This window comes from Delphinapterus leucas, chromosome 16, assembly GCF_059928025.1.
Source record: "Delphinapterus leucas isolate spDelLeu-1000000601 "Yukka" chromosome 16, BTC_Dleu_Yukka2, whole genome shotgun sequence".
NCBI classification, from domain to species: Eukaryota; Metazoa; Chordata; class Mammalia; order Artiodactyla; family Monodontidae; genus Delphinapterus; species Delphinapterus leucas.
This window is the reverse complement of record NC_143144.1, coordinates 48,913,050-48,934,085: the sequence shown is the minus strand read 5'-3', so window position 1 is coordinate 48,934,085 and position 21,036 is coordinate 48,913,050. Positions and strand designations below refer to the sequence as shown.

At 47.1% G+C, this 21,036-nt stretch overlaps 1 protein-coding gene and 1 pseudogene across 1 annotated transcript in view; both read left to right on the top strand.

Moving 5' to 3' along the window:
- The first annotated feature begins 2,942 nt into the window (after positions 1 to 2,942).
- LOC149747275 (uncharacterized) lies at positions 2,943 to 5,024 on the top strand (annotated as a pseudogene).
- Positions 4,673 to 21,036, top strand: part of LOC149747274 (uncharacterized) — a 215,502-nt gene continuing 199,138 nt past the window's right edge. The window contains exons 1-3 of the mRNA XM_089897354.1: positions 4,673 to 4,734; positions 4,805 to 5,002; positions 5,055 to 6,025. Coding sequence (XP_089753480.1) covers positions 4,673 to 4,734; positions 4,805 to 5,002; positions 5,055 to 6,025 — 1,231 coding nt within the window. The remainder of the gene's footprint in view (positions 4,735 to 4,804; positions 5,003 to 5,054; positions 6,026 to 21,036) is intronic.

Sequence of the window (21,036 nt, the reverse complement as noted above, 5' to 3'; positions counted from 1 at the left end):
GTGGTGGCTTCTCTTTGTTTCGGAGCATGGGCTCTAGGCGCATGGGCTCAGTAATTGTGGCTCACAGGCTCTAGAGTGCAGGCTCAGTAGTTGTGGCGCACAGGCTTAGTTGCTCTGCCGCCTGTGGGATCTTCCCAGACCAGGGCTTGAACCCTTGTCCCCTGCACTGGCAGGCGGATTCTTAACCACTGTACCACCAGGGAAGCCCGATACCTAATGTTTTCATTCTGTTTACCTCTAATTAATTATAAGACACTTAATAGACATATATTCTGATTAAAGACCTAAATAATTTCCATGAAGCCCATGGAAAGCAAAGAGGGGGTGGGTTATATTAGTCTCATTTTAAGAGGTGATAATGAAGCCTTGCTTGGAGTTACACAATATTTAAAAAGTTAGGAGTAAATTACAACTCTTGACAATGGTGCTGTGTCTGTCAAGATAGTGCAGCATTCTGCTGATGGTATTGATTCATCACACCCTGGTTAGTGCCCAGTCATAAATGTCTAATTTCAAAATCCTCTTTAGATGTACACAGCAGATTGTGAAGGGTGGTTACTAACTAGAGAAGGACAACATAGCAAGGACATTTCCATTCCTAGTGGTTTACCCTTTTTAAACAAAAATGGTGCAACAGAAAAGTAAAAAGAAGACTATACAGTTCAAGAAATATTTACTATGGGCTACTTGATGCTAAGTCTGTGCTAGGTGCTATGGAAGATGAAAAATAAATAGATATATTGTCAATGTCATTTAATATGTAAGTTGGAACTCAAGACTTACTTGCAGGAAACACACAGAGAACTGTCAAAAAGACATAATGTAACATAAATAAGTGCCAAAATGTGTGTCTAGGAAGTTTCTGTGTCCTGGAAGGCAGAGAAGCTTTTATGAAAACAGGTGGACTTGGGGTTTTGAAATATTAATAGGATTGGTTCTAGTGGACAGTAGGAATCTGGGGAAATAGGCTTCAACTAGACAATGGGGATAATGAACATGGGTAGGGCCAGTCTTGCTATTCCCTGGAAGAGAAATAAACTTGGGAACTCTCAAGTAGTCATTTCCTGCTTTGTGAACGGAAGGTGTTACCCTGAAACTGGGTTTGCCTCTTGGTGGGCATGGAGCCAAAAGACACAACCAAGCCAAAGAGCATGAGGAGGGATTTATTACTTGCAGCAAGTATGGAGAACACCAAGAATCTTTCCCAAAGCAGTGTCACCATGACAGCAAATTGGGGAAGTTTTAAGCTAAGGGTACATGCATATTCATGAAGGGTCTTGGGTGGTCCACAGAGTCCAAGCTTTAGCTGATTGACGTCATGAAGGTCAGAAAAAGTCAACATCATCATCCCTTAAGGTGCCAGTTGATCTGGTGGTTGAGCACTTTGGGCTAATTTTTACCATTGAAAGAGAACTGGGAGTCTTTACAAGTGATATATTATCTTTGCTCCTGTTACTTCTCTTGCCTGATGACACTGGTTTGTTTCTGCATTCTTTTGTTACCTTAAGACAATTAATTACTGATACCTGTTCAAGGGTGAGCATTGTGGCCAGGCTTAGATCACAAAATGGCTTAGGCCAACAATGGCCTCTCTTATGTCAAGAAAGCCATGCCTGGTTTTCCTTCTCCGGGGAATCCCTACCTTATCTGCTTAAAAAGGTGGAAAAAGCCATAGCGTGAGGGAGAGAGTAAACAGAAGTGCAGAGGAAACAGAGGGAGACCTCCTGGGTTCCTGCCAATACTCCAGTTCCTTGTTCTGATCTCTGCCTTAGCCTCAGCGGCATCCCTGATTTACCCCAGTGTCTTCAAATAAATTCCAGCTTTTTGTTGACCAGGGGGAGAACCTAGGCAGTTACTGAAGCCAGGAAACCTCACCATGGCCCTAGGAACAGGCACAGAGGGTTGAGTGTTACCAGATCCTAGCCCCAGGGCTAGGAATCAGCCATTGTCTGCAAGCTGGGCTTCTGATCAACCTTTGTTTGGAAACTGGATTGTGGATTGGCCAGATGAGTTTAAAGGGCTAAGAGGGCTCATAAGGTCTTGTTCCTGCTACTCAGGTTTTGTGGTTCTAGATTCTTCCACTGAGACAAATTGCCATGGACACGCAGAAGCCTCCTTGCTTCTTGAATACTATTTGACTATTGTTTGGTGAGTGATGGATGCTGCTTACAGGTCAACTATCAACTGGATAAAACCACTACATTTTTGATCAGGTAGGTTAGCTTCTAATGGTAGAAGGAATAGCTGTTCTGGCAAGTGAACTGCTTGCCCTTGTATTTGCTCTTAATATTATTTTTAACATATTTTAGTGACAGATTGTGACTTGGAGGTGATTCATTTTTATTTCATAGTTGTCTTGACAACAATGTAACTTATGATATTCTGTGTACTTGAGAATCCTAAAATTTTACAACCAAGCAGTATGATGGTTATTAAAATTTTGATCAGAAAAATACACTGGTAAAATTCTTTAGAGTTGGGTGGATGGAGAAGGACAATTACTTATTTTTCTTAAAAAAATTTTTTTTTTGGTTACAAACAGTAGTGACTTAAGGACCATGACTAAATTGAATATCAAGGAGAGTCAACTATAGTGTTTCTTAAAATCACTTCACCCAGAATTTATTTTTACTGTCTTTCTTTCAATATCATTTTAGATATTTTTACTGAGTTTATTATAACTCTTTCTCTCTGAATTATTTTATGAAATTGGAAGAAATTGGAGTTTTATATTTCGCTTTTTTCCATGTGTCATATTATATACAGTCGTAAAATTACTCATGGAAAGCAATTCAGAAAGCTTTTATTATGAAACATTTCAAACATACACAGAATTAGGAAAAAAAAAACATTACAACGATCACCCTAGAAAACCACTTACAATCAAAAACCGCTAATATTTTACAAAATTCAGTTCAGCTTTACATTTGGGGTGTGGGGCATTTTAAAGTACAGACTCCTTGACGCAAGTCTACTCCAGCTTCTTACTTGAACCTCATTTTCTGAAAGTCCAAAGTCTGGCCATTCTGCATAAACAGCACTTCAGAGAAACCAGTCAGCAGTTTTCTGGCGCTGCCTTAGTTTGAAAAACTTTACATCATGAGAAAGCAAGCCTTTTCTTGCACTTCTTAGGTGTAAACTGACGAAAATTCTCAGTAGAGCTACAATGACTCAAAGAGCTTTGCCCTCTGTACACTCAAAATATGTAGTTGAACTGAATTTCAGTTGTTATTTTTAAAGCCATAAGTGACAAAGGCACTTTCTTAATCTCCCTGAGAAAAGCAGTATAGTGACATAAGGGTGAAGCAGCCAGAAAAGCCAAAGTGGAGGGTGCGATAAAAAGCCCGCACTGGAGCACACTGTCTTCACTCTCCTTTGGAATAAAATTTCGATGCCTCGTTTATAAAGTGAGCCGCCCTAAGGCTTAGTTGAAATAAGTAAAATGGTCATCAGAATCAGTGGAGGGTTTGAGGTTGCAGGATCCCTCCTCTCCCCCAGTAGTGTTTCCGATTCTGCAGGGCAATTTGCATTTCTAACAAATTCTCGGGTGATGGTGACCCATCTGGCCCTAAGGCCACAGAGACCCCAAGTGGTTCGTGGCAGGACCTCAATAAATGCTATTAACATCACCATCCAAGCTGTCCACCAGCAGGGGCCATGGGATATTACGTCTCAGGGAAGAGCGACGGCCTCTGTCCAGATGTTCCTGCCAACACGCCACGTCTCTGCACCGAATAGATTAGAACAGGGAGGAAGTTGGAGCAGCGGTCACTGCCTTACGGAAGGGGACCCCTTCCTCCAACTTCCGCCTCTGGGGAAAAATAGAGGCCATCCGCCCCCGGAGTCCTGCCCTCCCAATTTCGCAGCCGCTGTTTTTAGCCCGCGCGGGAGCCTGTCCTCTCAGAAACCTGGGGCCAGTGCCGCGATTCCCGCTCTCCCGGGCGGGGCGGAGGCAGGTGCGGAGCATATGGAGTCCGGCGGGTGGGCGTGGCGGGGAGCAGAGCTCTCTGCCCCCATCCCGCCAGCTCTCCGGTCCGTTCCGATCGCCCACGGACCGATGGCCGAGCGGAAGATGGCTGCCCGGAGCGCCACGGACAGTCACGTGCCACGGCGATGCCGCTGCACGCCCCCTCCCCCGCTCGCCGAGTCCCGGACCCAGCGGGACGCGCAGCCCCGGGTTGCCTCTCCGCCAGCGGAGTACAGAACGGTACGGACACGAAGGGAGGGCCCCGAAGCGGAAAGCCAGTTCTCCCCACGGCCCGCCCCTAACCCGGGCGCTGGGGTCGCGCTCAGGGAGCCGAGAAAAACCTTCCTTCGGGCGACCTGCACCAGGTCGGGCCACTGGGCATGCGCAGTGCTCCGGCCCGGGCACGCCAGCTCTCCAGGTTTTTCCCCCAACTCCGCGGGGCCGGCAGGAGGTGGGGTCGGCAGGAGGTGGGGCCGGCAGGAGGTGGGGCCGGCAGGAGGTGGGGCCGGGAAGGGTCGGGGTGGGGCGGCCCTGTAGCGGCCTGAACCCTCTCCCTATACGACTGGAGCTACTCGGGCCTTACTCGCCCTGACTCATTGTTTTTGGAGTGAGAGTCTGTGAATAGAGAGTTGAAAATGGGCTGTAGAGTCTGCGGTCTGCCCTTTCTACATTTTTTTTATTAAATTTTTTTTTAAATTTAAAAATATGATCAATTTCGAGTTAATTCCAAGTGCTGCACTCCTAGGCTCGGTGGGGAAGAGACTAGGGTAGCTAGCAAACTCGTGCCCGCGAGCCGGGTCTCCGGAAGGCCGAGTTTGCGTTCTCTGTTCTGACCAGCTCTAACTCTTCAACTCTCCGGCTCTGCCCCAAATGGTATACTGCCCCCGACCGTAAAATTCGGCTCCCGTCCGGCCTGACTAAACGGCCCCCTAAAAATGTGCAAGCTGGGACTTTCTCGTCGTTGGGGAACACGTCCGCCTCCCGAGCTTCCAATTACTTGAAAATAACAGTGCGCCAAGCCTCGCCAGCCCCTAGGTGCGCAGTCTGGCTTGGGTCCCCCCTGGGTCCTGGGATGAGCTCCCCGCAGACCCCGCCCGCCCCGCCCGCCCCACCCTCCTGGCCGCAGCGAACACCCGGAGAAGCGGATTTGCGTCGCGCGGGTAGCTGGGCCGGCTCGTGCAGCGGACTGGGCATGCTCGGCAGCCCGGGAGGCTCGCTGTGGCAAGTCGGAAGCGTTCGCACCAGCTAGGCAGCGGCCGGGCAGCGGCGGCGGCGGCGGCGCCGGCGGGGGCCACGACGGGAGCGGGAAGGGCCGGCCAGGGAAGGCTGCTCTCCCCTTGCGACCGACGAGCCGGCCTGACAGCGCGTTCCGGGTGCGGAGCCCCAACTCTGCCCTGCCCCGGATTTCATCCCGCAGCGGGGGGCTCGGCGAGCGGAATTCCGGCGGCTGCCGTGACTCCGGTGCAAGTGAGTCGTGGGGTGGCGGGAGAGAGCCGGTCGCCGGGGGCCGATCGGACACCCCCCCCTCCCGGGCCTGGCCTGACGCTGGGAAAGGTGTGCGGGCAGCCCCGGGGCGAGGGGGCGTGAGCGCAGCCAGCGCCTTGCCTCGCGCGTACCTGGCGGGCAGTCCCCCCCCTCCGCCACCGCGCCAGGGGAGGAGTGGGCGCGGAGGGGGGCGGTCCCGCGGCCGGGCTCGGGGCTCCGAGCGGGCGGGGAGCCCGCGGGGCTCCCGGACCAAGTTGAGGCCGGGAGAAAGGCGGAGGCGTCAGTGGGCACCTTTTCAGAGGTCTTGCGTGCGGGCTGGAAGGCTGCCTACTGTCGGTTTGGGGCGAGCAGACGGTGGAGGGGCCGAAGAACCGCGAGGCGAGGAGCCTTCGGGCAGTGGCGCGGCGGGGGTCCGGAGACCCGCGGGGTCCGACCCCAAATCACGGCCCTACCCCCACGGCCCCGCTGGTGGCGTGACAGTTGGTACCTCTGGGTCCGATCGCAGCCGGCCAGGCGCCCTGGGTTTCGGGTACCCTCCCCGCCCCGCCTCGATGTCCTCGGACAACATAACAGGTGGGAGCCCTTTCCCTGCGGGGCGAGCCCCCCTCCGCAGGCCACTTAACAGCCTCCAGGTTGGGGGTGGCTCTGACACCCTGCGGGGCTTCCCCTACGGGTGAGCGTGTTTACAGGTAAGGCCTGGAGGAGCCATCAGCGCAGCCTGGAACTGGACATTCTCTCCAGGACGCGGCCCTTCACGTGAGTGAGGGGTCTCCGCGGTTCCGAGGCGACGTGTCAAGGGCAGAGCAGCGACAACAGCGGCTGTTTCTCCCACCTTCTTAACCCAGACTCGGGCTTTCTGCTTCTTCTGGTGGACCGGGTAGGGTGTCCTGGTCCAGCTGACGGATTCAGACTGGCGCGTTCTGGTTAAAGCTTGTTTCCGCCTTGGGAGTGTCAAGTAAAAATCCGGATGAGGGTTGCCAGGGCCGGAGGGAGTGAAGAGAACCCATGCAGGTGCTTCTCAGATGTTTCTTTTCACCTTCAGATAGTACCGACTTCAGCAGTACACACTTACGAAACCAAGAGTGAAGGCTGCTTTCTGAAAGGGAAGTTTGTTTTCTATGTTATGGGGCCTGCTTACTATTCTAGCTCCCTTGACATTTACCTTGCTGGACCTTTAGAGCTGTTTGGCCAGGTTATTTTGCCTGCGGACTTGGGGGTGTTTGGGGTTGGCTGCCTGGGTGTGGAAGTGGCAAGTGCCCGTCATCGTGTGCTGTGAACTCCCCACGCTTCCTGGCACTGGGGTTTGCACATTCGGGGGGGACCGAGTGGACAGAAGGAGAGGAGTGGGACTGGTGACGTAGCGACGCGATGGGAGTTGCCTAGGGCTGCCCAGACATAACGAGGTTGGTTGGCTGTTTTGGCTTGTGCGGAAGGGGAGAGGGCTAGGCGTTTCATTGGTTCGGGGTGGAAGGTGTTCACGGGAGAAGCCTGGCGGGGGATGGGTCCCCGTCTGGTCAGTGCTCCAAGGGAAGCCCAGAGATGTTTGGTGATTCAGCAGGTGGCAGCCTTCCAGCCCTGAAGCCATACCTTGGCCAAGCAATCCAGCAAGCCAGCGAGCGAGCGGCAGCAGCTTCAGGGGAATCTCCAGGAGACTCTTCTGCCTAGAGCAGCTCACTTTCCTTATCTTGCTTTCTGTTTATGGCAGGAGGCCCTGGTTTTTTGGGTTCCTTCCCTGTCTCTCTTAAACTATCTAGCATGTTTTTGAATCTCTCCAGTTCTCTGACCCGTTGAATAAGCAGGAAGTGGCAGCTGCCACCATGCACAGTTTAAGTAATTAATTAATGTGCAGAAAATGATAGCAGTATGTAAAGCAGAGAAAGTCTTTTCCTTCTGTTTCTGCTTCAGAGATTAGAAATTTACATTTTTAGTGAAATAGTAAGATGTATTTCTGCAGTTTTTCATTGCTGGTAGTGAGCTATTTCAAACATCAGAAAGCATTAAAAATTAATTCAAGGGATGGATAAATGACATTAAAGGGACACAGTTATTAAAGCAATGTCTTATTCATTGGAGGATCTCTAGCATCTTGAGCAGTGCCTAACTTGTAGATACTCATTCAGCTGAAATTTAAAGAATTTTTCGTATTAGAAGCTTGTCGGTAAGTTTTGACGTTTAAAGGACTTTGTATGTTTTCATACGTCAAAATTGCCTATGTTGACCTTAGCTTGAAGCCTCAACCCTTTTACTTTTTTCCTGGTTAAGTCCCTTAATTTTCAAATTGTGACAGATCCTGCATGTCAATGGAAAAAACATAAGCTTGTTTTGCTAACATATCTCCTGAAAACCTAGAAGACTCCTACATATAACCATTATACATTTTTTTAAATTAAAAAGTGCTCCGGCTGCATATCAAATACGCTTTTTTTTATAAAACTTCATTTTATACAAAACAGTTCAGGAAAACTGTAGAATTCCTAAGCCTTTATCATCCAATGAAAAGTGCTGCCGTAGAAGAGACAAAACAGTGTTTTGGGAATAAAAATTCTGGCTTGTTTGCACAGGGGGATAACCTGGCCCGTCTTTGAGGCAGGCCTGAGTGTTTGTCCAGCTCATTCTGCATTTTACCTTTGCTATTCTGTGCCTTCCTCCAGTTGTTAAGCTCTTTCTTCTTCCCCTAAAGACATACTTTCCTGGCATGGGCTCGTTTACTTAAAGCTGCTGCATTTTCTTACATAAATTCTACTAGTGCTGACCTTTCTTTTTTCATCGTCCCATACATTTTTCCACCACTTCATATGATAAACTATTCGATGGTCCTAAAAAGCTGTGGCCAGCGTGACCTTGTGGGGGGCATGACAGATTGTAGTTGGCTCTCTCTTTGCCTTTTTTGTATGGTAGCTGTAGCCACAGCAGTCTCTTCTGGAAGAACTGGTAAGGCATACCCGGTCTTAAAGATTTTGGACTTTTCTGTTAAGGCCCTTGGTCAGGAACATAAATAGTCATTTATCGTCTCCTACCACATCCCAAGAATTTTGGCTGTAAAGTGTGTCACTTTAATAAGCTAGCTACCCAGTCACCAGAGGAGCATATTTAGATGTGGCAGTTAGGAAGCAGCGTTGGATGTCCGGGAGGAGAGGGTGAAGAAAGGGGAAGAGAAGGGTGGGTGGGGCCAAGAAGGTGGCTTGGTTTTGTGACTGTGACTTCTGGTTTCAGTAAAACAGAATCAAATGGCTGATCAACAGGTGTGGCTCGGTCTGTGCTGGAGTGCTCTGCTCCCCTCCCTAGTCCTCTTTCCCTCCACAGATACACACCACACACACACACACACACACACACAGCCACACACAAATCCGCAGACCCACACGTGCACACACGCTCTGACAAGAGACACAGACACAGACGTAGACACATACACCCTTTGCCAAAAGCTAAGCATCCCAGCTTCTTTTTAAATACTAATACGTCACACAGGGAAAGTCCAGGCCTCAGTAGCAGGTTGAATTCTGGGGGCCTGAAATCACCCCAAGCTTGTATTTCAGGAAGATTCCCCTTCCCTATCTCGTGGCAAGGTGATCTGCCCCCTTAGCCTGCAAAGCTTCTGAGGGCTTTCACTGGAGCAACCATTGTGTGTAAATATAGGTGAGGTAGTTTTCACCTTTGAGACTTCCTGGTGCTGAGTTAACATGCTTCAATTTTTGGCATAAGATCTCCCTGTGCAAAGCCCCTTTCTTGTTTTGTTTTTTCCTTCTTTCCCACTCTCATTCCCCTCTCCGTCAGAGGAGCTTCCTCTCTTGTGTTGGATGTTCTTGGGTATGTCTCTATCCTTGTTAAAGATGTTGTGTTCTTGTGTGCATGTTTTCAGTTCAGGTAAGTAGTGCTGTGCTGCTATGTTTTTATTCGGTTGCTTTTCCATTCAATATTAAAACTTTTTGTTAGGGAAATTTTCAGACATTCATAAAAGTCAAAAGAATTTAATTCAACATTTTATTGGAGAGATCTATGTTAGTATAGGTTTATCCAGTGCATTGCTATGACTGCTGCTTTTTACGGCCGGCCTGCTGTGTACCCACTAGTTTTACTTACCCATTTTTCTAATGATGCACACTTAGGTCACCTCCATTCCTGCTACCATGAGCAAAGCTGTGATGAAGGAATATCCTGCAGCATCTCTTAACGATGCCTGTGAGAACATCACTAGGGTGGTGGTTCTTACAGGGGTCCATACCGAGCAACATCAGCCTCACCTGGGAACTGTTAGACTTGTAGGTGCTCGGGACCTAACCTAGACCTCCTGAATCAGAAACCCTGGGACAGACCCCATCAATTTGTGTTTTAGCACATCCGGCCTGGAGACTCTGATGCATAGGAAAGTTTGAGGAGCACTGCTCTAAGGGTATCTACCCAAGGGTGGGAGGGCTGGGTAAAAGAGAACAAACACACCTGTTTTTACTAAATACTGCCAAATTAGTCTCCAGTGTTGCTGGACTGGTTGACACTCTCACAGCAGTGCATCAAGTGCTCCTAAATCACCACATCCTCCTTAGTGGTTGATACTAACCATCTCTCTAATTTTACCAGTATTTGATGGCTTCTTATTGTTTTAATGTGAACTTACGTAATTTCTTAATGAATTTGAGCATCTTTTAACATATTTGTTAGCTATTACAATTTCTTTGACTGGCTTTAGTCTGCTTTTCTAATGTATTGATTTGCAGATGTTTTAAATATCCTAGATATTAATCTCATTCTGCTATCTATTAACTTTATCAGTGGTAACTTTCAGAAATTTAAAATTTTGATATAGCCCAATGCCATTAATTTTTGCTTTTTGTAGATTAGGAATCTTAAGGTGGTCTTCCTTGCCCCAAGATTACAAATATATTCTGTATTTTCTTCTGTCAACTTGCTGCTTTTACCTTTCACAGTGAGGGCTGTAATCTGTTTGAGGTTCGTCTTAATATACGGTATACGGAAAGAATCCGGTGTTATTTTTTCCTTTCCATTTTGTGAGCCAATTTTCCCAAAATCATTAACCAGTGTATTTTTTTTCTAGTATTTTAGGGATGAATGTGGAGCCACCTCTACCATACATCAGGTTCCCACATGCACATGAGTCTATTTTTTCTACTTTATTGAGTTATAATTTATGTATGATAAACTTCACCTGTACATTTAAAGTGTACAATCTAATGAATCTTGACAGATGTGCATACTTGTGAAACCACACAGTTAAGATCCAGAGCATTTCCCTCACCCTAAAACTTCCCATTTGCCTTCCATCCCTCCCTTTGTCCCCAGGCCCAGGCAACCACTGGTCTGCTTTCTGCCACAAATTGGTTAGTTTGCATTTTCAGATTTTGAGATTCCTCACAGGGTTTAAGTTCTCTAGTCTGTCCCAGTCATCTATCTATTTCTGTGCCAAATTATTTGTATTATTATAGCTCTGCAGTGTGTCTTATATGGCAGGGTGAGCCCTTTCTTTGCTCTTCTTTTTCAGAACTTAGTTATTTGTGGATCCTTTTTCTTCCATATACATTTTGGAATGCTTGTCAAATTCTCAACAAAGTCTTGGAAATGTGATTGGCACTGCATTGAATGTATAGTCTAACATGGGGGAGAATTGACATTTCTTCCTTCTTAATGTTGTAATTCTATCCATGAACATGATTGTCCCATCTTTTTTTAATGACATATAATAGAGTTTAAAATTTCCTCTATCACAACATTTTTTACAAAAGTAATGTGTTGTTTCGAGGAGAATTTGAGCTTGGGCTTTTTAGTCTGAACCTTAGAGGAAGGCAGAGTGTAGGGGCTTGGGGGACAGATGTTGTTTCAATCTCTGTTCTCCATTCACTGACCTTGAGTGACACTGGGCAAGTTCTCACCTTTGGTGGCCCCAGGTTCCTCCTTCCTCAAGCTAGATCCCAGCAGCCTCCTGTACGAGGCTGCTGAGCTGCTGAGGCCTTTAAATGAGATAATGTAGGAGAGGCAGGGAGTACAAATCTTGAAACATTTGCTGCTCAGTAAATGTTGGTGTAACACCTCCCCTAATGCTGGCTTTCAATAGCAAAAGCTTCATACTTTTATTCTACTTCTTAGGGATTGATAAACAAAGAAGTGTCAGAAAAGCAAAGTGAATAAGCCAACCAATTAACTGTGTAACACTCTCCAATTCTATACATGTAAGTCCATGCTTCTCCCAATTTTGTGGGGTTTCACAGAAAGTATGGATACTTCCAAAGAATGTTACAGTCCAGTAGGGAAGAAAAGACCAATGTATAAGAAACAGAGAACTCTGTGTGACGGATGGCTTATAATTAAGGTTAAGTGGTGTGGTACCAGGGGAGTTATGAGTAGGGAGAAATGCTGTTCTGTGAGAGTTTTTTTTTCTTTTAATTGAAGTATAGTTAATCTATCATGTTGTGTTAGTTTCAGGTGTACAGCACAGTGATTCAGTTATACATACATGTGTATATATATATTTTTTCAGATTGTTTTCCATTATGTTATTACAATATACTGAATATAGCTCCCTGTGTTATACAGAAGATACTTGTTGTTTACCTACTTTATATGTAGTAGTGTTTATATGTTAATCCCAAACTCCTAATTTATCTCCCCCTCTCCTGCCCCCCACTGCTATCCCCTCTGGTAACCGTAAGTTTGTTTTCTATGTCTGTGAGTCTATTTCTGTTTTGTAAATAAGTTCATTTGTATCATTTTTTAAGATTCCACTTATAAATGATGTTATATGATAATTGTTTTTGTCTGACTTCACTTAGTATGATAATTTCTAGGTGCATCCATGTTGCTACAAATGGCATTTCATTCTTTTATGGCTAATATTCCATTGAATACACACACACACACACACACACACACACACATCACATCTTCTTTACCCATTCATCTGTCAATGGACATTTAGGCTGCTTCCATGTCTTAGCTATTGTGAATAGTGCTGCAGTGAACATTGGGGTGCATGTATCTTTTTGAATTAGGGTTTTCTCCAGATATGCCCAGGAGTGGGGTTGCTGGACCATATGGTAACTCTATATTTAGTTTTGTTTTTTTTTTAATTTATTTATTTTTGGCTGTGTTGGGTCTTTGTTGCTGCGTGCCAGCTTTCCCTAGCTGCGGCGAGCGGGGGCTACTCTTCGTTGCAGTGCACGGGCTTCTCATTGCAGTGGCTTCTCTTGTTGCGGAGCACGGGCTCTAGGCGCATGGGCCTTGGTAGTTGCAGCATGCGGGCTCAGTAGTTGTGGCTCATAGGCTCTAGAGCACAGGCTCAGTAGTTGTGGCACACAGGCTTAGTTGCTCCGCAGCATGTGGGATCTTCCCAGACCAGGGCTTGAACCCGTGTCCGCTGCATTGGCAGGTGGATTCTTAACCACTGTGCCACCAGGGAAGCCCTATATTTAGTTTTTTAAGGAACCTCCATACTGTTCTCCATAGTGGCTCTACCAATTTATATTCCCACCAACAGTGTAGGAGGGTTCACTTTTCTCCCCACCCTCTCCAGCATTTATTATTTGTGGACTTTTTAATGATGACTGTTCTGACTGGTGTGAGGTCATACCTCATTCTAGTTTTGATTTGCATTTCTCTAATAATTAGTGATATTGAGCATCTTTTCATGTGCTTGTATGTCTGTATGTCTTCTTTGGAGAAATGTCTCTTTAGGTCTTCTGCCCATTTTTTGATAGGGTGGTTTGTTTTTTGATATTAAGCTGTATGAGCTGTTTGTATATTTTGGAAATTAATCCCTTGTTGGTAGCATCCTTTGCAAATATTTTTCTCCTAGTCCATAGGTGGTCTTTTCATTTTGTTTATGGTTTCCTTTGCTGTGCAAAAGCTTTTAAGTTTAATTAGGCCCCATTTATTTATTTTTGTTTTATTTCCATTATTCTAGGAGACAGATCCAAAAATATATTGCTGCGATATATGTCAAAGACTGTTTTGCCTATGTTCTCCTCTAGGAGTTTTATAGTCTGTGGTCTCACATTTAGGTCTTAAATCCATTTTGAGTTTATTTTTGTATATGGTGTTAGAGTATGTTCTAATTTCATTCTGTCACATGTAGCTGTCCAGTCTGTGAGACTTTGACTTGAGTAGAATTAGATTAGGGGGGAGTGAAGGGGCCTGAGAAACCAAGTATCATTAGCATTTCTGTCCAGGGCTTTGGGAGCCTAGTATTGAACTCCATGACAGTGCATTGTGTGCCTAAATTTAAGTGTCTTAAAAATCATTGCTTTGGAAACAGTGACAACAAGTGGCTAGTAGATACCTAGGTAACTAATAGCTCTCTGTCATATAATATAGAGGTTAAGAGCACTGTTCCTGAGTTCAGGTCTTGGCCTTACCATTTAGGAGCTGTAGGACCTTAGAGAAGTTATGTAAACCTTATGTGCTTCAGTTTCCCTAATCCTCATTGGTGGGTCTCATAACAGCAGGTACCTCAGAGGTTGAGGACTGTAAGTTAACCTTTGTCACGTGCTTAGTTCATGGCACAAGGTAATCACAATATAAATGTTAGCTGTTCTTATGACTACTTTTGTTAACATTCATTGCGTTCCTCCCGTTATCTCCCATGAGGTATTTGAGGCCTTATGCCCCAGAGTTGTTGGATGTCCAGAAAGACTGTCGGAGGCACAGTACTGGAGAGAGGATCCTTTTTCTGCAGGTTGCCGGGCATGTGGTGGGCGCTCAGTTGCAGACTGAGCAAGTAAATGCTTGACAGACAATGAAGCCAGGTGCTGTCTCTCGGTCCTGAATGTCCTCAGTCAGGTAGCTAGTGTTGACCTTAAAAATTATGGTTATTTTACTGGCCAAAGTGGGTTTATTTGGGAATAGCAGAGAACTGCAATTCAGGACAAGTAAGCCATGGCAAAAGTCATAGGCAAGCCCAACAAACAAAGGAGAGTAATGTTATTTTATAGAGAAAAAGGAGCAAGTTGGAAAGGGTTGTTTTGAAGGAAAGTCCATTGGAAAAAAGGTGAGGGTTGAGGGTGGTGAGGGTTGAGGGTGATGACGGTTTCTCGTTGGCTAAATTGCTGGGGTAGTCGATTTCTTGTGGGAGGTGCAGTGTACATCTTTTCCCCTTGGGGCCTGTAATTGGTGATTCTTTCCCATTGATGATTCTTCTGCTAGGGTGTGTAATTGACAATTCTTCCTGAAATTAATATCCAGTGGTACTGCGTGGGTGCTCCCCCTTCAGGCCTTCTGACTCCATTTTAGTGAGGTTTCCCTTTATTAATTTTCACATCAGCATGGAGGAAGCAGGTTTTATTTTGCTGTATTCCTAGTTCTGATTTGACCTTTTGGCAAAGGTGTAGTAATCATAGGTATTCACACTTGTTGAGGATGAACCACATGCCACACTGTCTAAGCCTTTTCCCTTTCGGACAGTCCTGTAAGAGGCATGTTATTATTATCCCTTTTTAGAGGTGAGGAGAGTGGGGCACGAGTAATTTGCCCAACAAAGTAGGAGGGCCCTGAAAGAGTTTAGTGTCTGGGGCCTTTGCCAGTTGACAAAAATTACCAGAGTAAGTGCTGTTGGTGGGGCGCCATTGTAGTTACCTAGGATTGTGAAGCACACGTTAGCCCAGCAGGGCATTCCCATGACCTTGGAGGTTTCTCAGCGTCCCTTGATAGTTCTCAGATTTCAACAGATATTAGAATCACCTGGAGTCTTGTTAAAACACCCTGTGCTGGGCCCATCCCCACCAGAGTTTTTGAGGCAAGTAGCTTGGGGTGGGACCTAGTAGTTTACATGTCCCAGGACAAGATGATGCTGATTCTGCTGGCCTAGGACCCCTCTTTGAGAACCACTTCCATAAGCAGTACTCATGTCATTGAAGAGCCAGCGGCTCCTACTTCTAGTTACAGTCAGGTGAGATGATTTCAGATTGAGAAATTTTAAATACTGTCCACCTCATGAAATAAAAACTGAACTCACATGGTCCTGTTTGTCTACGCCAGCAGAGGGATGTCTGAGTCAGGACAGCACAGAAATTGCTTTCTGTCCTTGCCAGTGTTTGTGACATGGGTTAGATGGATGATAACCCGGGGTGGAGAGAAAATTTGGAAATGCAAGTCAAGATTTAGTAGAAGCATGAACTGCCATCAAATGCATCCCGCCTTAGGAAGATGACCTGATTTTGTTTTTGTTTATAAATTTATTTATTTATGGCTGCGTTGGGTCTTTGTTCCTGCGCGCAGGCTTTCTCTAATTGTGTTGAGCGGGGGCTACTCTTTGTTGTGGTGTATGGGCTTCTCATTGCGCTGGCTTCTCGTTGCAGAGCATGAGCTCTAGGCATGCGGGCTTCAGTAGTTGTGGCTCGCAGGCTCTAGAGCTCGGGCTCAGTAGTTGTGGCACACGGGCTTAGTTGCTCCGCGGCATGTGGGATCTTCCCGGACCAGGGCTCGAACCTATGTCCCCTGCATTGGCAGGTGGATTCTTAACCACTGAGCCACCAGGGAAGTCCCGCCTGATTTGTTTTTATTTTGCTATTTTCCACCTTCCCCACTCCCTGCCATAGGCACAAAAAAGGCTTTGTGTCCACTGTTTAACCCCGTGGGAAAATTTAGGCACAGAGAAATTAAAAGTGTATGAAGATACATAGCCTGACAGTAGAGAGGCAGAAGCTAATCTTATTTGACTGGGCTAATTGTAGTAGAAAACTGTTTGTAGGAAGGCACTTAAAAAAAACAAAGAAAAGAAAAGAAAAAGAAGGGCTGTGTACCTGTCTCTAGCTGTTGTGAGGTAAAATAGCTTCCGTGTGTCCAAATTTAACACAGCCTCACACACAGGAAGACCTCACCAAGCGCGGTCCACTGTTACTCCAGCCAAAGTTTTCTGTTGTGCAATTGAGACTGCACTTCCCCCATCTGAAAAATGTTACACATAAAACTGAGGAATTAGAAATTTTTAGAATTGAAAGGTTTTGTAGGAAATGGGGACTTAGGATTACTTTAGGATTACAAGTCAATTGTATCTAGGAAGAAATGTTCCAGATTTTCCCTGTGCCAGTTGTCACGGCTCTCCTGTGACCCCAGTAGCCGGGATTAGCTTGTGTGCTTGGTGAGGGGACGTGGCAGGGCAGAGAGAATGGGGGAGGGCCAAGGGAAGACTGGGGAGGGCAGACAGGCCTGAGCGTATACGCCAGACCTCCTCAGCCAGGGATTTACAGCGGCAGGGAGTGAACACACGGTGAGGGTCTGTTATGGGCCAGACCCCTGTTAGGCCTGGAGATATAGAGATGAGTGAGATGGGGTCTGGGTTCCTGAGGGGTCAGTGGGGGAGACAGACATGTCCACGGATAAATGTCATGACCAGGTAGTGGGTGCAGTATGGCAGCTGCACACCAAGCACCCTGGGGTGGGGCGGGAGCGCTGGATGGGGAGGCGGCCTGCTCCCAGCTCCCTGTGTGACAGCGCACAAGACAAGGTGACTGGTGGAACTGGAACTCGTGTATTCCGGCTTTGTTTCCTTCTTTCTTTTGGTTTTGGGATTTCCATTTTGAGGGAGAGAGCTCTGACCGCAGAGAGGAGTCTGGGCACATGGGCACTGTAAGAATGCAGAGCTGGAAGTGCCCTTCCAAACCACTTAGGAGGTCAGAGGGGCACATTCTAGTTTACTTTTTTTGTCTTTGACAACTGTGGCTAATTTTTCGCTATTTCCTAGGAATGTAAAACCTGCAGAAGATTAATGCCTTTCTATCTTTAAGGTACATCAGCTTTTAAAAGAAAGATTCTTTATTAAAAGCAAGGTTTTATTTGCCCTTAAGTTTTGGCAAAGTGCTAAATTCCACTTTCAGTTTTGTTTTCAGTGGTTTGCCACTTCTCACTTTCCTTCTTTCCTCTTCCCTTCTTTCTTCCCCCTCCTTTCCTTAATACCCTTGCAAATACCATGTGAGCTAAGGCATAGTGCCAACACTGTGACCTTGGCGAACTTGGGCCTCGGCTTCCTTATCTGTAAGTGGAGAGTTTGGATTAGCTGACGTGCATAGTCACCTGGTCCCCACATCTGTGAGTCCTGTGACTAGGGGACACCTGTAAAGAGGGGCTCACGAACTCCATTTCATCAGTCGTTTATTCTCCTGTTAATAAAAAAGAATCTTATTTCAGAACCGCCTTCCCCATTCCTGTTAGTTGCACGTCCAAACCACTTTCTAGAAGCAGCAGCAAGCGGTTGATTCTTCACCGTGATGTTTTCCAGCCTGTGATTGATGCCCCTCCTGGCAGGCTGCCTCTATTACAGGTGCACGGTGTGGGCTGTTCAGTGTTTTAGTCACAGGCGTACTGTGTGGATCCGGGAAGGAGGTTAGGACGGGTGACAGAAGGACAGACCGTAAGGGGTGATCAGCCTGAGGTTGTGCGGTGGGGTGGGTAATGCTCAGGATCCGGACGGAGCTCCCGAGTCACAGGGCAGGTGAAGGTTAGGGCTGGGAGCAAAGGTCCCGGGAGCAGAGAGGCGGAGAGAGAGCTCGAGAAACCATCCCTGATGGAGCGGGGGAGGGGCGGCCGAAGGGGATTCCCCCCTCCAGCTGTGGGGGCAGGAGCGGAGGCTGGGGACATCACCAAGGAGAGAAAGCGCAGCTGGGGGGAAGGGAGCCGCTTCCCGCAAACACCGGCTGAGGGTTTGGGCTGAAGTCTGAAAAGGGGGTGGGGTGCCCATCGGCCTGAGGCCAGAAGGGAGGAGTTCATTGCTCCTAAGGAAATCAGGAGGGAGAGGGACGGGCTGGGTGGGTGGAAGAGGAGAGGACGGCCCGATGGGCAGCGTGCTGGGATCAAAAGGGTGTCGTGAGAGAAACATATGCATGGGGCGATCCATGGCCTTCAGCCCGAGCCAGGCTGCTCCGGTCACCTGAGACCGAGAGAGCAAGTGGGGACACGTGTGGCCATCCTTTTGGGCCACTGGCTTTCTCTCGTGTGAAATGGGAATAATCACTACGTCGCAGTGTTGTCCTTCTGAAGGCCCTTGGTACGTGCCTGCAGAGGTGACCTTGGGAGATGGCAGCAGTCTGAGAGGGAGGGGATAGTTTCCAGTTTCCCTTCCGCTCTGTGGCCAGCGTGTTAACCGTTCACTTGACTAGGTGGACTGTGAATGAGACTTTAAGAGATGGTGCCCTGGGACTGTCCATCTGTCCCCAACTTTGTGGCCGTGTGTTGTTGAGATTTTTATCACGTGGTCTCTCATCCGATCCCTTACGTTTCTTCCTGATCTTATCCCAGAGCCTGTCCCTGTTCTCCTGGCTGTGAGTTCGGTCTCTGCACCCTAAGATCCCAAGTGCACAGAATGGCCCATGTGTGTCATGGCTCTCTGTGAAAGTCTTCGTGGTGGCCTCAGTCTCCAGCATGCGCCTTCAGACTCACTGGGACCAGCATTTCTGACTTGGATGAGGCTGAGTATACAAGTGTGGACAAAGCAAAGTCTCCATGCGCATGGAGTTTTCTTGGTGATGGGACAGACAGGACAATCAAGTCAACAAATGTGAGGCCCGCCAGGGGGTCAGGAGGCAGAGCCTCAGCGAGCCTTGTAACAGCTCTGCACCCGCGCACACGGTCGGTCATTTGACATTTGCAGTACTGCTGCTGTTTGTGTAGTGACACCTGAGTTCCTTTGAAAGGCCCTGCAGAGTTAGCAGCAGTTGTGCTGGGCTGAGTTTCAGGTTTCCATCGGGGCCCTGATCATGGCTGGCTTTCCCCTCTCTTTGATTTTAGAGACAGAGACAGGGTGGTGGTGAACACCCCCAGGAATATCTCAGGCCTCCTTTTGACCGTTTGTTTGAAGGACCCATGAGTGGCCCAGGGGGTTCTTACTAGGGTCCATGGATGGATTTCATGAAGCCATTGAAATCCAGTTTATCATTCTGGGTGTGTGCATTTTTCTGGTGGGAGTGTCTAAAGCTTTCATTAAATCCACCAGGAAGAGCTCTGAAATGTTTATTTATTTATTTAGGCCGCATGGTCCGCAGGATCTTGGCTCCCTGACCAGGGATGGAACCTGTGCCCCCTGCAGTGGAACCGCCAGGGAAGTCCCTGAAAGGTTTATTTTTATGAAAGTGGATGAAAAGATAGAATTGGGCCATTGAGAGCTTCTCTTTATTGCTGTCTGTCCCCTTTGTAGAGGAACTAACGTGAGGTGATTTGCCTAAAGCGAGGAGGCAGACACAGGCCGAGAGCCTCAGTGCGCTTATCTGGGACTTGCCATTTCTGTGTCTTATGGTGGGACACGTTCAGTTATTCCTCTGAGAAAAAAGAGAAGCAAAATGATGAAGCTGGCATCATGGAAGACCAGCCAACTCAGTGGGAGAGAGCGCGGGAGGTGTATGTGATGCCGCAGTGTGGTTTTGTCACCCACTCAACAGGAGGAGAAGGCTGGGTCTCAGGAAGAGAGCAGAAGACCGTTTGAGCAGACGATGCTTCTCAGGTTTCTGAGTCTGAGGGGCGCTGGCCGTAGGTCTGGAGAGGACAGTCTAGGACTTTGGCTGTTGATGTCAGAGGTACCTGTTGTAGGATATCCCTCTGCTTGAGAAGTCCATAATAGTTTATGTAAATAATAAAGTTCATGACAATTGTCCTTCAAGATGAGGGTATGGAGGGTAGCTTTTAAGAGGGAGGGCGTTGATACTGACCTACGATTTGATCCAGCAGTTCTACTTCTTGGGGTTTATTTTAAGAAATAATTAAGACCATTATTCATCCCAGAGCTGTTTGTCATAGTGAGAAGTTGAAAACCTAAGTATACAATAATTGGGGGTTGGTTAAACAAATGACATATATCCAAATAATGGAATACTTGGCAACCCTAAAAAATAATATCCAGAGGAATATTCTTAGAAAGTTGTTCAAAAAACATTGTTATGTACAAAAAGTTACATACTGCCTTTGTAAAAAATAAATTATTCAGAAAATACTAGTTGGGTGCCTGCTATGAGCCAGGAGCCCTGCTGGACGCTGGTGACAGAGTGATGAGCTAAGCAGTTATGTTTCCTGCCCTCAATTAGCGTACAGTCTACTAGGGAAATAGTCAAGCCATATTGACTTTCTCATAAAGTTTTATAAATACTCATAGGAGGACTCCAAAAACAGTGACTCCTTAACAGGCACGTTCAACCACCTGTGAAGTCCAATCAGGTATGTCTCTGTATACTTGTTACTGGCTACATCCCTGACCTGGAATCACTGATTTCTTAGAAAGCTTGAAGTAAGTCACTGAGATGTGTCACTGACACTGCCTTACTGTCTGTCTTCCTTTCTCCCCTGCAGTTCGAGGCTCTGTGGGGGGAAGGGTGGTGGAGGCGCAGTCATTTTGGGAGTGGGTGATATTCCCGCCCTACTTCCTGGCTTCTGTCCTCAGTGCTGTAGTCATCACAAGCCTTGTCACCAGCTCACCCGGAATTGCCTCTTGTTCACTGTCGCCTCTCGTGGGCCTCACATTGTTCTGACTTGGGCCCCTGACTTGTCATCTGTGGTGTTTGCAGCCACGTGGAGTAGTGCTTCATTCTTAGAAATCATCTAGTTTAAATCCTTTTTTGGAGCCTGGCGAAGCCAGGACTGGAATCTGTGTGTCCTGCCTG